The sequence below is a fragment of the Mirounga angustirostris genome, unplaced genomic scaffold (assembly GCF_029215605.1).
Source record: "Mirounga angustirostris isolate CCGP_5_RB_7025 unplaced genomic scaffold, mMirAng1.0.hap1 SCAF_8, whole genome shotgun sequence".
Taxonomy (NCBI): domain Eukaryota; kingdom Metazoa; phylum Chordata; class Mammalia; order Carnivora; family Phocidae; genus Mirounga; species Mirounga angustirostris.
In genome coordinates this window covers 6,140,505-6,154,835 of record NW_026991716.1, presented here as the reverse complement: position 1 = coordinate 6,154,835, position 14,331 = coordinate 6,140,505, and the positions used below count along the sequence as shown (strand labels likewise).

General features: G+C 46.7%; 1 protein-coding gene across 1 annotated transcript; it reads left to right on the top strand.

Moving 5' to 3' along the window:
- The first annotated feature begins 12,223 nt into the window (after positions 1-12,223).
- On the top strand, positions 12,224-14,061 carry HDGFL1 (HDGF like 1). Its single transcript, XM_064597018.1, has one exon. It carries the CDS (start codon positions 12,301-12,303, stop codon positions 12,853-12,855), a length of 555 nt encoding a protein of 184 aa, XP_064453088.1. The 5' UTR covers positions 12,224-12,300; the 3' UTR covers positions 12,856-14,061.
- The last annotated feature ends 270 nt before the right edge of the window (positions 14,062-14,331 follow it).

Below are 14,331 nucleotides of genomic sequence, written 5' to 3'. Positions count from 1 at the left end.
TCCAACATATGGCAAATAGCAGATAAAATATAAAAGATACAATTAAATAACTCCAAAGTACTAGATGTATCCATAGGCTAAAAATGGAATGACATGCAAAATGTTGGAGGGGCTAACGCTGCAGCTCTGTTGGGATGGGAGACTGGAAGCAAGCAGAAGTGACCAGTGTCCGGATTCTTCTGTGGGTTAGAAGGAAATAGGTCCGTCAACTGCAGGGGGCGCTAGAGCTGGTCTCACTGCTGGGCCAGTGTGGAGCTTCCTGCCAATGAGAGAGCAACTGAAAAAAGCCTGGATTTACTTATTCGGGGGGATATAACATTTACAATGTTGTATTGTAGAGGCAGGAAGAAGCAGACAGCTCTGCAGCTGGGCAATCTTGAGCCAGCACCCCTTGGCAGCAGGAAATGAAATCATGACAGATTCCATGGAAATAAGAGAGAAATCAATAGTGGTTTTAAAATAGGTATGTTTAGAATCTCTGGAGGGCTAAAGAAATGAATAACTCCATGAAAAGAGTGAGAAGTATGAAACCAAAACAGATATAAATAAAAGAGCGAAGGGTAGATATAAGAAATTAGAAATTGGTAAAGTGAAAACTATTGTTAGTGAAACGATACTAATTGGGATAACCTTTACATCAGACACAAGGAATAAATACATGGGGCTATAGTTTCAAGGAATTCTATAGAATGTAGCACAACAGAGAGATATAAAACATGTATTAGAGACATGGCTATAGATCAAGATAATTTAATGTACTTATCGAAGTGTTCCGGAAGAGATGTGAGGAAATGTCTGAGAGACTGTATTTAAAAACATAGGAATTTTCTAGAATGGAGGACAGACACGAGTTTGGAGTAAAAGTCTTAAAGTATTAATCATAACAAGTAAAAATAAGCCCACACACGTCTTAGTGAAATTGCAGTATATCAAGAATAAAGACTTGATAGTTGGAAAAGAAGATGTAATACTGGAAAGAAATGCCCTTTGCCCTGGTGACCAACTTCCCAGCAGCAATAGCAGATGCTAGAAGACAACAAAGTAGTGCCTTCTTCACATTCTGGAAGGAATAAAATTTTCATTATAAATCGTATACCCAGCTAATGTACTATTTAATAGTGAGGTTATCATAAACGTATTTTGAGCTATATACAGCTAGGAGAATTTATTTACTACTGTACACCCTCATTAAAACAATTGCCAGGTGATGTATTTCATTTATAGAAAGTAAAGGAAGGGTGTAGAAGAAATGAGTGATAAAATATGTGAATAAATGTAATAAACTAATTGTAAAAAAATATGATGAAAATTTAAAGATGTAAAATTTTAGACAATTACAAAGGTGTTGGGTCTATTCGACACATGTTAAAGTCTTCAGATTTGGTTAGAAAATTTATAGAGTTATGTACGTTCAGTAATAATTTCTGAAGGAAGAGAGTTACTAAACCAGCGAAGGGAACTAGCAAAAGGGAAACTGGTAATAGTGATGATGATGATGATGATCAGATATTACATCTATTAGTCTACAGGAAAGTAGAAAAACAGGGAGAAAAAGAAAAAACAACGAAGGCATGGTAAGTCAAATACACAAAGTGAGTTGGTAGACATAGAATTTATCACAAAATGTTAAAAAGATTAAATTCTCTTAATAAAATTTTAGATTGAATGCAGTCTACCCAGAGACTGATTTCAAGGGTATCATTAAACAAAAGGGCATACAAAAGTTAAAATTAAAGAACTATGCCACTCAGATGCTCATCAAAAAAAGCTGCTTTGGGGCGCCCGGGTGGCTCAGTCGGTTAAGCGTCTGCCTTCGGCTCAGGTCATGATCCCAGGGTCCTGGGATGGAGTCCCAGCTCCCTGCTCAGTGGGGAGCCTGCTTCTCCCTCTGCCTCTGCTGTTCCCCTTACTGGTGCCTTCTCTGTCAAATAAATAAACAAAATATTTAAAAAATAATAATAAAAAGAAAATGTTAAAAAAATGCTTTTATGTGGTTGCAATTTATAGTTATAAATATTCTGGGAGAAAAAGAAAGGCTGGCTGTTTTATTTGTTTATTTATTTTTAATTATTTTTTAGAGAGGGAGGTGGGGAGGGGCAGAGGGAAAGGGAGAGAGAGAGACTCTTAAGCAGGCTCCACACCCAGGACAGCGCGGGATGCGGGGCTTGATCTCACCACCCTGAGATCATGACCTGAGCTGAAGTCAAGAGTCGGTCACTTAACTGACTGAGCCACCCAGGCGCCCCAAGGATGGCCACTTTAAAAGAGAAGTCAGCATTCTATCTGTAATACTTTACACTGGAGAGATACCCCGTCTATACTAACATTACTTGATGTGTAGCTAACATTTTACCTTTACACATATCTGCCAATCATCGATTACTGGCATAATTATTGTTCTACTTATTTTAAGAACACTCACTCGCTCTTAAGATTAAATCTGTACCTTCATTTCTCCCTCTCCAAATGCTGTCATCAAAGACAGATAGATACACGTTGACTCACTTTTTTTTTTTAAAGATTTTATTTATTTATTTGAGAGAGAGAATGAGATAGAGAGAGCATGAGAGGGGGGAGGGTCAGAGGGAGAAGCAGACTCCCCGCTGAGCAGGGAGCCCGATGCGGGACTCGATCCCAGGACTCCAGGATCATGACCTGAGCCAAAGGCAGTCGCTTAACCAACTGAGCCACCCAGGCGCCCGACTCACTTTTTTTAAAAATTTTATTTATTTGGGGCACCTGGGTGGCTCAGTTGGTTGGGTGTCTGCCTTCGGCTCAGGTCATGATCCCAGGGTCCTGGGATCGAGCCCCACATCGGGCTCTCTATTCAGCTGGGAGTCTGCTTCTCCCTCTCCCTCTGTGCTCTCTCTCTCTCAAATAAATAAATAAATCTTTAAAAAATAATAAAATAAATAAAAATTTTATTTACTTAAGTAATCTCTATACCCACATGGGACTCGAACTCATGACCAGAGATCAGGAATCACACACTCTTCCGACTGAGCCAGCCAGGAGCTCCTGACTCACTATTTTTAATGTAAGGTTGCATGTAAACAGAACTCAAATTGTAACTGAAACACCCTTGGGAATTGTAACTATGCTAAGGACTGCTAGTTTCTCCATTTCACTTTTGTGATCCTTCTAAGCACTTGTTTGTGACATTTCTGCTTGCTTAGTATTTGCTTCATCCTTTTCATTTTCTCTCAACCAACTTTTCTGGTTGCCTATAGGTTTCATTTTTTGAATGATTGTGCTCATGATGCATAAGGTGGGCAGGCAAAAAAATAAAAGAAAGAAAACTAAAAAGAAAAAGAAAAAGGAGAAAGGCAGTGTAGTATAGTAAAGAGTTTTAAGAATGAATTGAGAAACAGATATAAAGTGCTTCTATCAATGTGTGCCATGTAAGTGCTCAATAAATGTTTGCAGCTCTATTGTAATTCTACTTATGAATATATTCTCATTATGGTTATACTTTGACAAACAGGAATAGAGTATGGGCTTTTGTTATGTCTGATTTTGAAGAGCAAAGATGATAAGACTATATCCTAAGTGTCTTATGTATGTATTTCAATTTTACATGTATCCAAAATACTCTATTTTGTCTACTATGAAGAGTTGCCAAAGAGAAAACAGATAACATCATTTGTTTAAAGAGTCCTCATTTGTGTCATCTGGAGCATTTTTCTGAGACATCTGAAAGTGTGTTTTCCTCACCAACTCCATCTAAACAATGAACAAACTCTATAAAAGACAGAAGCAATGCTTGTTGAAGATTTTTGCTGACCTCAAAAGCTGGTTCAGGAAGTTATGTTGAATTTCTATGCTCTGATTTTCTTTTACTTGATCTCTATTCCATGCTTTATGAGTTTTTGAATTTGTATGAAATCTCTAAACTCCCTAGAGTACTTATATATTTCAACAAATAATATACATGTTTCCTCATTTAGAAAAACCTAAATTGACTGATGAATCACAGACCTGTACCCCTGAAACAAATAATACATTATATGTTTTTTTTTTTTTTAAAGATTTTATTTATTTATTTGTGAGAGAGAGAGAATGAGAGACAGAGAGCACGAGAGGGAGGAGGGTCAGAGGGAGAAGCAGACTCCCCGCCGAGCGGGGAGCCCGATGTGGGACTCGATCCCGGGACTCCAGGATCATGACCTGAGCCGAAGGCAGTCGCTCAACCGACTGAGTCACCCAGGCGCCCCTACATTATATGTTTAAAAAAAAAAGAAGATAGTAGGAAGAGAAAAATGAAGGGGGGGAAATCAGAGGGGGAGACGAACCATGAGAGACTATGGACTCTGAGAAACTGAGGGTTCTAGAGGGGAGGGGGGTGGGGCGATGGGTTAGCCTGGTGATGGGTATTAATTAAAGAGGGCACGTATTGAATGGAGCACGGGGTGTTATATGCAAACAATGAATCATGGAACACAACATCAAAAACTAATGATGTAATGTATGGTGATTAACATAACATAATAAAATAAAATTTAAAAAAGAAAAACCTAAATTGTTCTGAAGACAAAATATTTCTTTCACAATGTTTAAAAAAGACAAAGCCATTCACCTCCAATAATCCTTTTATGAGAAAGATAAATACCAACTCAATGTAGGTATCTCTAATCCAAAATTAAATGAAAAATTTAAGGCATTTTATAATAATGAAATATGAAAAACTCAAGGTGTCTGGGTGGCTCAGTTGACTGAGTGCCCAACTCTTGATTTCAGCTCAGGTCTCATGAGTTCAAGCCCCACGTTAGGCTCCATGCTGGGTGTGGAGCCTACTTAAAAAAAATTATGAAAAACTCAATCACAATTATTGTCTATCTTCAAATACCATTTTCATTAATTCAAAATTAGACATCTGTGTTTAAAAATTCCCTCCCTTTTCTTGTCATGCACATTATTGATGATTTCCTTAAATGGAAACAGTATAAATTGTTGCAAGATTCAAATTAGAAGAATATTCATATTATTGAAACATTTCCTTTTTAATTTTTTTTTCCCCAAAGAGTAACGGGTAATGCTAACTTATTCCCCCAAATTCGTATTTTGGTAATTATTTTGAAAGCTGCAAGACTAAGGAAGAGTCAGAGGTCATTGAGGTGAAGATTGAGGTTGTAACGTCAAAAACTTTAGCGACGCTTTCTGAAAGCTTTAGTTATTTTAACCATTTGCACGACATCTTCATGTAATGGCAAGTGCAGGATTGAAATCGCAAAGCCCAGACCCACAGGTGCCCATAGACATGACATTGTTGATCTTGGGTCTTTCAAAAATGTGTTTTTATGGCATGAAGAACATGTCCCCTCCAAAACATAAGAAAAATATATGTAATTATTTTAAAATTAAAGGAGCACTGGTAAGGCATCAAGCTAAATTTAGAGCCAGAAAAAATTTGTTGGGGGGGAAGAAAACAATAGTAACCCCCCAAAAGTATCATGTAATGCAAAAATGAAAAGATTCGCACTTTAACAAAAGAGTAGTACTCCCTAGTTCAATAGTAATGACTAATAGTAATTGAACAATTAATAGACGCCACGCAACCTATTTGACACACACTTTTTGTTCATTTGAAAAGCCTTTCTCTCAAATGGGCCCTAAGTTTACCCACATGTTAGATTTAAGGATCTAGGTTTCACATGGGCTGATAAATTGCCTCAATTATGTATTTTGTTCTTTCTTCTCACTCAACTTCATATTTTAAGCATTTTCGAAGTCACTAAATTATACTTTAAAAACCTTAACGACATAGAGAATGGCCACCTAGTTATGGAATTATTAAGGAAATAGACCACATTGTATGCATCTAATCCTCAAGTATTGAATACTCACCAGCGCTGCTAACTTATTTGCTTATACTTTTGCTAATTACACAGATAAAAAAATAACCCATACATTTTCGTGTGACAGTTTGAATAAATATGATCGTGCAAGATTCAAATTAGAAGAATATTCATATTATTGAAACATTTCCTTTTTAATTTTTTTTCCCCCAAAGAGTAACGGGTAATATCTTTAAGCCCCCAACAAATCAGGATAATAAGATATAATTATCTATGACCATCCACTTGTATTAATTTTTGAGTGACAATATTTTTCCATGGCCACGAAAACAGCAGTTTTGCAAACAGTTGTGAGCTATTTGCCCCCTCCCATATATCACCCCATAACATTTGTGACTGGCCAGGGAGGCCCACGTTACTAGCACATGTACATCACTTGGGAAGTCTGTACTGTCTGTCTCCTCCCCAAATGCCATCATCAAGCTTAGGTACAGATTTAACTCACTATTCAAGTTGATAATGATACAGCTCCTTGGAAACTTTCCATAAATTATCCTTTAGCTCTGGGACATCCCCACTGATACAGTTTATCCTACCCCCAACAGATCCTTTGGATTTCAGAAGTCTCTGAGGCTTTAAGGATTAGGTTAAATGGACACTGATAAAATGCAAAAGTGACAAAATATAGAAGAAGTGCAGCATCCCCTGTGGCTTTTAAAAAGGACAGCATGGGGATTTTCTACCCACGGTCAGAGAGGGGAATTCTTTTCTGTGTAATTGTGCCTGCTAGAACACTTTAAAAAGAAAAGCCTTGACCCCACATACCAACCATGGATAAACACTTCTGTTGTATAAACCCAGAGGCGGCTAATACTTTTAACGAAGACAAAAGCACTTAGAAAACAACTGCATTTATTTTATATCATAGTTTACATCAGACTAATTGAATTTTAAACTAATTAAACAAGAAAACATCAATTAGGTATCTATTGTCTCTCTTGTGTAATTATATTGTTTTATCGCCTGTGTTTCATGATTGTTGCCAAGCAGCTTTTTAAATGCTATCATGAGTTTTCCAGAGAAGGAAACTGAGAAGTGTCACACGTTTTGGACTCTAAGGGGTTTTGAGAGGTATGCCTCTGCTGAAATTAGGTCCTTTTGACCAACGGGTGTTCTTGGCACATTTGATTTTTAAAACATCTTGATCTATTAGAAACAGTTGAGCTCATGGAGTTCTAGTTCCTAAGAATTGATAATTGTAGTTGCTCATGAGTATTTCTTTTAACAGCCCAATCTACACATAAGCAGGTTATCATGAACACCACTTCCCTACTCTCTCCGCTTCGAGCAAGAAAGACAGTAACTTTTATTTTATTTTTTATTTTTTTAAAAGATTTTATTTATTTATTTGACAGAGAGAGAGAGAAAGCAAGGGAGGGAACACGAGCAGGGGGAGTGGGAGAGGGAGAAGTAGGCTTCCCGCTGAGCAGGGAGCCCGATGTGGGGCTCGATGTGGGGCTCGATGTGGGGCTTGATCCCAGGACCCTGGGATCATGACCTGAGCCGAAGGCAGGCGCTTAACAACTGAGCCACCCAGGCGCCCCAAGACAGTAACTTTTAAGAACAAGTTGGTTTCAAGGGTAAGAGAAGCCAAGATCCAGCCTCTTAATTGCATCCCTGAGAACGCAGGTATAAAAGGAATGAATGCAGGATCTGTGAAAGTGGTCCCTATTTAACTCTTTAAATGCATTTCACTTTTCATCAGCCTTCCTCCCACTCTCCCACTTCTGGAGTAAGCTACCATGAATGCTTCAATTCCATCGAGGAATACTGTTTTTAAAAATAGTATTTCCACGTAGCAAAATCTCTTACGTTGTCCCATGCAGAAATTGTGCTGGATATGAAGTTGCACGTGTCCTATGGACTTCAGCTGGTCGAGGGCCTCTCTTCATTCTTCAGTGCTCTTATTTGTGAATCTACTCCTTTCGATAGATCTTTATCCTCCCTTAGTCTAATAATAATACTAGCATAATAATAATAGCCTAATTCCTATCCAAAATGAAACCATCCTTCACACTTTGTTAGCACTGACCCTCACACCCATTGTCTGGACTTTCAAACCCATAATCTCATTAATATTTTTAACAAATCCTGAGAGAAATTCAAAGTATTACTTTAAACACCTTAAGATCACGGGTAGCAGAGGCTCAGAACCATTCTATCTACTCCCAGCCTTACAAGGCTGGTAAACAAGGGAGGGATGCAAGAATTCTATTGTGTCTCCTACTACCCCTTCCTGGTCCTAATAATCACCCTCCCACTGAGTTCTCCTGGAATTCCTTTGTGTTTATGCAAAGAACACATAATTTAGCACTTGAAGACTAGCTTGGGTTTCTCTGTAATGAAGTCTCTGGTGACTTATCTCTGAAATTATATTTTAAAGTCCTCAAAGATAAACACGTTTTGCGCAGGTCCTATAGCAGCCCACAAGAGGTGAAGATAGGACAATGATGGTCTGTGCCTAATAGAATTTCCTTTACTCTTGGGCACCTGGGTGGCTCAGTTGGTTAAGCGACTGACTGCCTTCGGCTCAGGTCATGATCCTGGAGTCCCGGGATCGAGTCCCGCATCGGGCTCCCTGCTCGGCAGGGAGTCTGCTTCTCCCTCTGACCCTCCCCCATCTCATGTGCTCTCTCTCATTCTCTCTCTCTCAGATAAATAAAAAAAAAAAAAAAAAAAAAAGAATTTCCTTTACTCTTTGCAGATCTGGATGCTTCTCTACTAGATTTTCTTGCCTCTGTTTCCTTTTCGTTTCAGTTTTTGGTAGGTTTTTGGTTCTTTGCTCTACCTACGCCTCAAATACCCAGTCCCAATAATACCCGCAGACCTACCTGTTTACCTGCTGTGAGTCAACAACCTGGCGATGATCTTTGATGTTTGGCTTACACCAGTATGGCCCATTTGCCCATAATCACACTCACCTTGAGCTGTTGGATTTAGGTCTGGTCCTGCCTGCAGACTGACAGGATGGCCTAACTAAGTATCCTTTCCGGACCTACTGTCTAACCAGACTTTTTCCTCTTTGACCAACTTGGCTATGTGATGTGCGCTTTAGTGCAGCAGAGTGAGGGCTGACAAAAAAGGCCACGAGTGTGTGTAGTGAGACCTCCGCTTACAGAAACTCCACACTCCTTCCCACCAGGGGCTCCGCAGCTGCCCACGACGTCCTATTTATCTTCTACAGCCACTAAACATTTCTAGTTTTCTGGCGTTTTCCCTATGACGTTGAAAAGAGGCAATGTATCAGATTCATCTTTGTAGCAGAATGTCCTAAAAAACGTTCTGAGAAAATGGCTTGACAGAAAAGCTGAAAGAACTTGTTTAGAATTATCAGAGTGCATCATATTTGTTTTGCCTTGTTGGGAGAAGGTAACTTCTTGACCTAAAGTGGGTCTCCACCATCCGGAGGCAAAACGGCTGATGCAACCCAGCAAACCGGAAACAAATCTGTAATGAAACGGGTTAATGGTTCTAATTCTCCACCGGTCCCTGTGGTTACACTAGGAAAGAACATCTGTGTAGTTAAACACATGATTGATATCGAAAGGTCTTTGTTGCAATAGCCACGAGTACTATTTTGATAAATTTGGCTAGGTTTCAAAGTGCAAGCTCACCGCTAGCTAGCAGGACTCCAAAAAGATGTAGAAAGCTTTATAACAAAAGCAGTTACATGGAAACTCCCAGAAGTATCGGTTTAGAAGAGTCTTCTATCTGGAGAAACATCTCTTCTTGAAATAGTCTCTCAGCTGAGAGAATGCTTTTTTTTTTTACTCTGTAGCCCCCAGGAAGTCCTCGTTACCAACAGCCTATTTGACATGAGCAGGCATTTACCTAATTCTTGATCACAACCAGCCCACCCTCCCCCTATTGTAGGGGAAGATTTTAGAGCATATACTCTGCGTGTTAGAACCATTAAGTCTTGTTTCCAGTAGGTAAGAATCCCCGAAAGGATAAAGTCCTTGTCCAGCATGCGATGCAAACCTTCCCATGCGAAGTAGGAATTTTTTTTTTTTTTTAAGATTTTATTTATTTATTTGAGAGAGAGAGAGCACATGAGAGGGGGGAGGGTCAGAGGGAGAAGGAGACTCCCGCCGAGCAGGGAGCCCGATGCGGGACTCGGTCCCGGGACTCCAGGATCATGACCTGAGCCGAAGGCAGTCGCTTAACCGACTGAGCCACCCAGGCGCCCCCCGCGAAGTAGGACATTTTTTTTTTTTTTAAGATTTTATTTATTTATTTGAGAGACAGAGAGCACAAGAGGGGGGAGGGTCAGAGGGAGAAGCAGACCCCCCGCCGAGCAGGGAGCCCGACGCGGGACTCGATCCCGGGACTCCAGGATCATGACCTGAGCCGAAGGCAGGCGCCCAACCGACTGAGCCACCCAGGCGCCCGCGAAGTAGGACATTTTTTTTTTTTTTTAAGATTTTATTTATTTATTTGAGAGACAGAGAGCACAAGAGGGGGGAGGGTCAGAGGGAGAAGCAGACCCCCCGCCGAGCAGGGAGCCCGACGCGGGACTCGATCCCGGGACTCCAGGATCATGACCTGAGCCGAAGGCAGGCGCCCAACCGACTGAGCCACCCAGGCGCCCGCGAAGTAGGACATTTTTTTTTTTTTTTAAGATTTTATTTATTTATTTGAGAGACAGAGAGCACAAGAGGGGGGAGGGTCAGAGGGAGAAGCAGACCCCCCGCCGAGCAGGGAGCCCGATGCGGGACTCGGTCCCGGGACTCCAGGACCATGACCTGAGCCGAAGGCAGTCGCTTAACCGACTGAGCCACCCAGGCGCCCCCCGCGAAGTAGGACATTTTTTTTTTTTTTAAGATTTTATTTATTTATTTGAGAGACAGAGAGCACAAGAGGGGGGAGGGTCAGAGGGAGAAGCAGACTCCCCGCCGAGCAGGGAGCCCGATGCGGGACTCGGTCCCGGGACTCCAGGACCATGACCTGAGCCGAAGGCAGTCGCTTAACCGACTGAGCCACCCAGGCGCCCCCCGCGAAGTAGGACATTTTTTTTTTTTTTAAGATTTTATTTATTTATTTGAGAGACAGAGAGCACAAGAGGGGGGAGGGTCAGAGGGAGAAGCAGACCCCCCGCCGAGCAGGGAGCCCGATGCGGGACTCGGTCCCGGGACTCCAGGATCATGACCTGAGCCGAAGGCAGGCGCCCAACCGACTGAGCCACCCAGGCGCCCGCGAAGTAGGACATTTTTTTTTTTTTTAAGATTTTATTTATTTATTTGAGAGACAGAGAGCACAAGAGGGGGGAGGGTCAGAGGGAGAAGCAGACCCCCCGCCGAGCAGGGAGCCCGACGCGGGACTCGATCCCGGGCCTCCAGGATCATGACCTGAGCCGAAGGCAGGCGCCCAACCGGCTGAGCCACCCAGGCGCCCGCGAAGTAGGACATTTTTTTTTTTTTTTAAGATTTTATTTATTTATTTGAGAGACAGAGAGCACAAGAGGGGGGAGGGTCAGAGGGAGAAGCAGACTCCCCGCCGAGCAGGGAGCCCGATGCGGGACTCGGTCCCGGGACTCCAGGACCATGACCTGAGCCGAAGGCAGTCGCTTAACCGACTGAGCCACCCAGGCGCCCCCCGCGAAGTAGGACATTTTTTTTTTTTTTAAGATTTTATTTATTTATTTGAGAGACAGAGAGCACAAGAGGGGGGAGGGTCAGAGGGAGAAGCAGACCCCCCGCCGAGCAGGGAGCCCGACGCGGGACTCGATCCCGGGACTCCGGGATCCTGACCTGAGCCGAAGGCAGGCGCCCAACCGGCTGAGCCACCCAGGCGCCCGCGAAGTAGGACATTCTGATACGGCCGGTCTGACCTGGTCATCCTGCTGCAATAAACACTTGCCCCCAAACACCACCCGCTCAGAAGACCGGATTCCAGAAGACGTGCCCTCAGGACTCCCCACCACTATCGCTGACTCTATCCCTTTGCCCCGAGGAGGCTCCAGTGCCAGCCCTCAAAGAAGTCAGAAAAGTGGGGACACCACTGACCCAGCGGGCCCTCAGCGGCTCCGAGGCGAGAGCGCAGTTGGCCGTTGTGAGCCGGTCGGGACCCAACGGACGCCTCGAGGGTGCAGCGGCCGGTCCTCCTTCCACCCAAATGTGTGCCCGCGGGGTCACCGCGTGTTCCCAGCGCGCGGCCCCATCCCTCGCCCTCCGGGCCCCGGGGCACCCCGCGCGCCGCGCGTCGCTCTGGGCGGCCGGGGCTCGGCGGTCCCGGGCCGCGCTCCGCCCGCGCCCACCCGGACGCCCGAGCCGGGCAGCGCGGCGTGCAGAGCGGGCCGCGGACGGAACGCGCCCGGCGCTGGAGGCCGCCCGGCGCCGAGCGTTGCGCCCGGCGGCGGGCGCGCGCCCGGCGCAGCCCAGCGGCCGCCAGCGCCCGCGTTCCGGGCGTCGCCAGGGCCTCCGCCGAGGCGGGTCCGCAGCCCGCCATGTCGCGCTGCTGCCGGCGCAAGTACAAGAGCGGCGACCTGGTGTTCGCCAAGCTGAAGGGCTACGCCCACTGGCCGGCCAGGATCGAGCACATGGCCGAGCCGAACCGCTACCAGGTGTTCTTCTTCGGGACCCACGAGACGGCCCTGCTGGGCCCCAAGCACCTGTTCCCGTACGACGAGTCCAAGGAGAAGTTCGGCAAGCCCAACAGGAGGCGGGGCTTCAGCGCGGGGCTGTGGGAGATCGAGAACAACCCCAGCGTGCAGGCCGCCGGCCGCCAGCCGGCCCGGGAGCCCGAGCCGCGGGGGCCGCCGCGCCAGGGCCCCCCCGACCGCCCCCGGGAGGCCGAGCCCGACGGGGAGCCGCCGCCGCCGCCGCCGCCGCCGCCGCCGCCGCGGGAGGAGGAGGAGGCCGCCGGCGAAGGGGCCGCGCCGCGCGTCGTGGAGCCGGGAACCCGCGGCGCCGCGGCCCAGCCGCCCCCGGAGGGCCCCGAGCGGCAGGGAGAGGCCGCGGAGGCGCAGGCCCCGGGCGGCGGGGAGCGCGACCGCCCGTAGTCACCAGTCTCCCGAGGAGCCCCCCGCCCCCTCCCGCTGCGGCCCGGCCGTTACTGCGGAGCCCGACCCCGGCCTGCAGCCCGGGGCGCCTCCCCCGCCCGCTCGCCTGCCCCGCCCGGCCCCGGGGCCGAGCTGCAGGGGCAGGCCCCGGCCCCCGGCTCCGCACCCCGCGCCCCCGAGATCCGAGCCCGGGCGCCTCCGCCCCCGCCCGGCGCGGCCTCCCAAGGCTTCGGTTGGGGCCTGGCCCGGCCGTTGCCCCCTCCCGACGCGGGCACCCCGGACCCCGCGTTGCGGTCAGGGGCAGGCGGGGCAGGCGTGGGGCACCGAGCAGGGGGGCGGAGGGGCCTCCGGGGGCCCGGGGGCCGTCCCCAAACCGTGCTGGTGGTGGGCGGCAGGCCCCTCGGCCCGCCCGTGCCCGTTACCCCAGCTGCTCAGGTTCACCGAAAGTGGGACAGCTCCTGGGCGAGGGCCACCCTCCTTTCTGGGCCCCTTGTGGGAGCTCTGGGACGTGTCGTTTTTCATCGAATAATGTGGGAGCTTCCCAGTTGTGCGCGACGTGGGAAGGGTTCGCTCTGCCCGGCGCTTCGGGTGGCAGTGGCGAGCAACGTCTGTCCCCATTTCCACCTCTGGGCTTACGCGGGATGTTCTGCGCAGATTCCCGGCCGCCCCTTTCCCTCTCCCCACAGCCTCCAGGCCGCCCTACAGTCCTATATGTCACTCAGGCGTAAAAGAAAAGGCACGTAGCTTGGGAAGTCTTTTTGATGAAAAGACCCCCCAGCCCCCTCAATGAAGCACTACCCTGGCTGCGCCTTCAGTCAGCGGCCAGCTCTGCCGTCATGACCCCATTTCAGAGGTGGGCTGGGGGTTCCCTTTCTGTTTGGGGTTTGATGACTTCCTTTTTGTAGTCAAGGCTTTGGGGTTCCTTGGCAGTGCCATTTCCCATCTGTGACGTCCCTCCCCCTGGCCCCCTCAGCATTGTCACCAGACCTGAAATGTAACTGCCTGAGAAGAGAGAGGGCCCCCTCCCAGCCTCTTCCTGAGCCTCTCAGTGTGCCCTTCTTCTTCTGTTGTCTCCTTCACCCCTGCCCTTCTCCCTTGGGCTCTGATGAAAAATTGTTGACTGTAGCTTTGGAAGCTGAGAGCTGAACTATTTCAGTTCCAGGAAATAAAACCGTTGATTACTTTGAACAAATCTCAGGTCTGTTCCTTTGGTGTCTGAAGAATTGGCCCTTTACGTGAATGCTCCTCCTGTTCTCTGTACATCCCGCGTTAGAAGCAATCGCTTGTAAGGTACAGGGATACTTTAGAATCCCCCCTCCTTCATAAACTTCCCTAATCTCAAGGTCTCTACCCTTCACGCCACCTGTAGGAGCCAGCCCCCCCCCCCCCCACACACACACACTTTTAGAACCGATTGGAAGAAGTCAACTTAAAATGTTTGAATGGTGAAACCCTGGGACAGTAACGGAGTTTCTA

Excerpts from the sequence above, each read along its gene's own strand:
- HDGFL1 (XM_064597018.1), top strand. The coding sequence starts at position 12,301 with ATGTCGCGCTGCTGCCGGCGCAAGTACAAGAGCGGCGACCTGGTGTTC.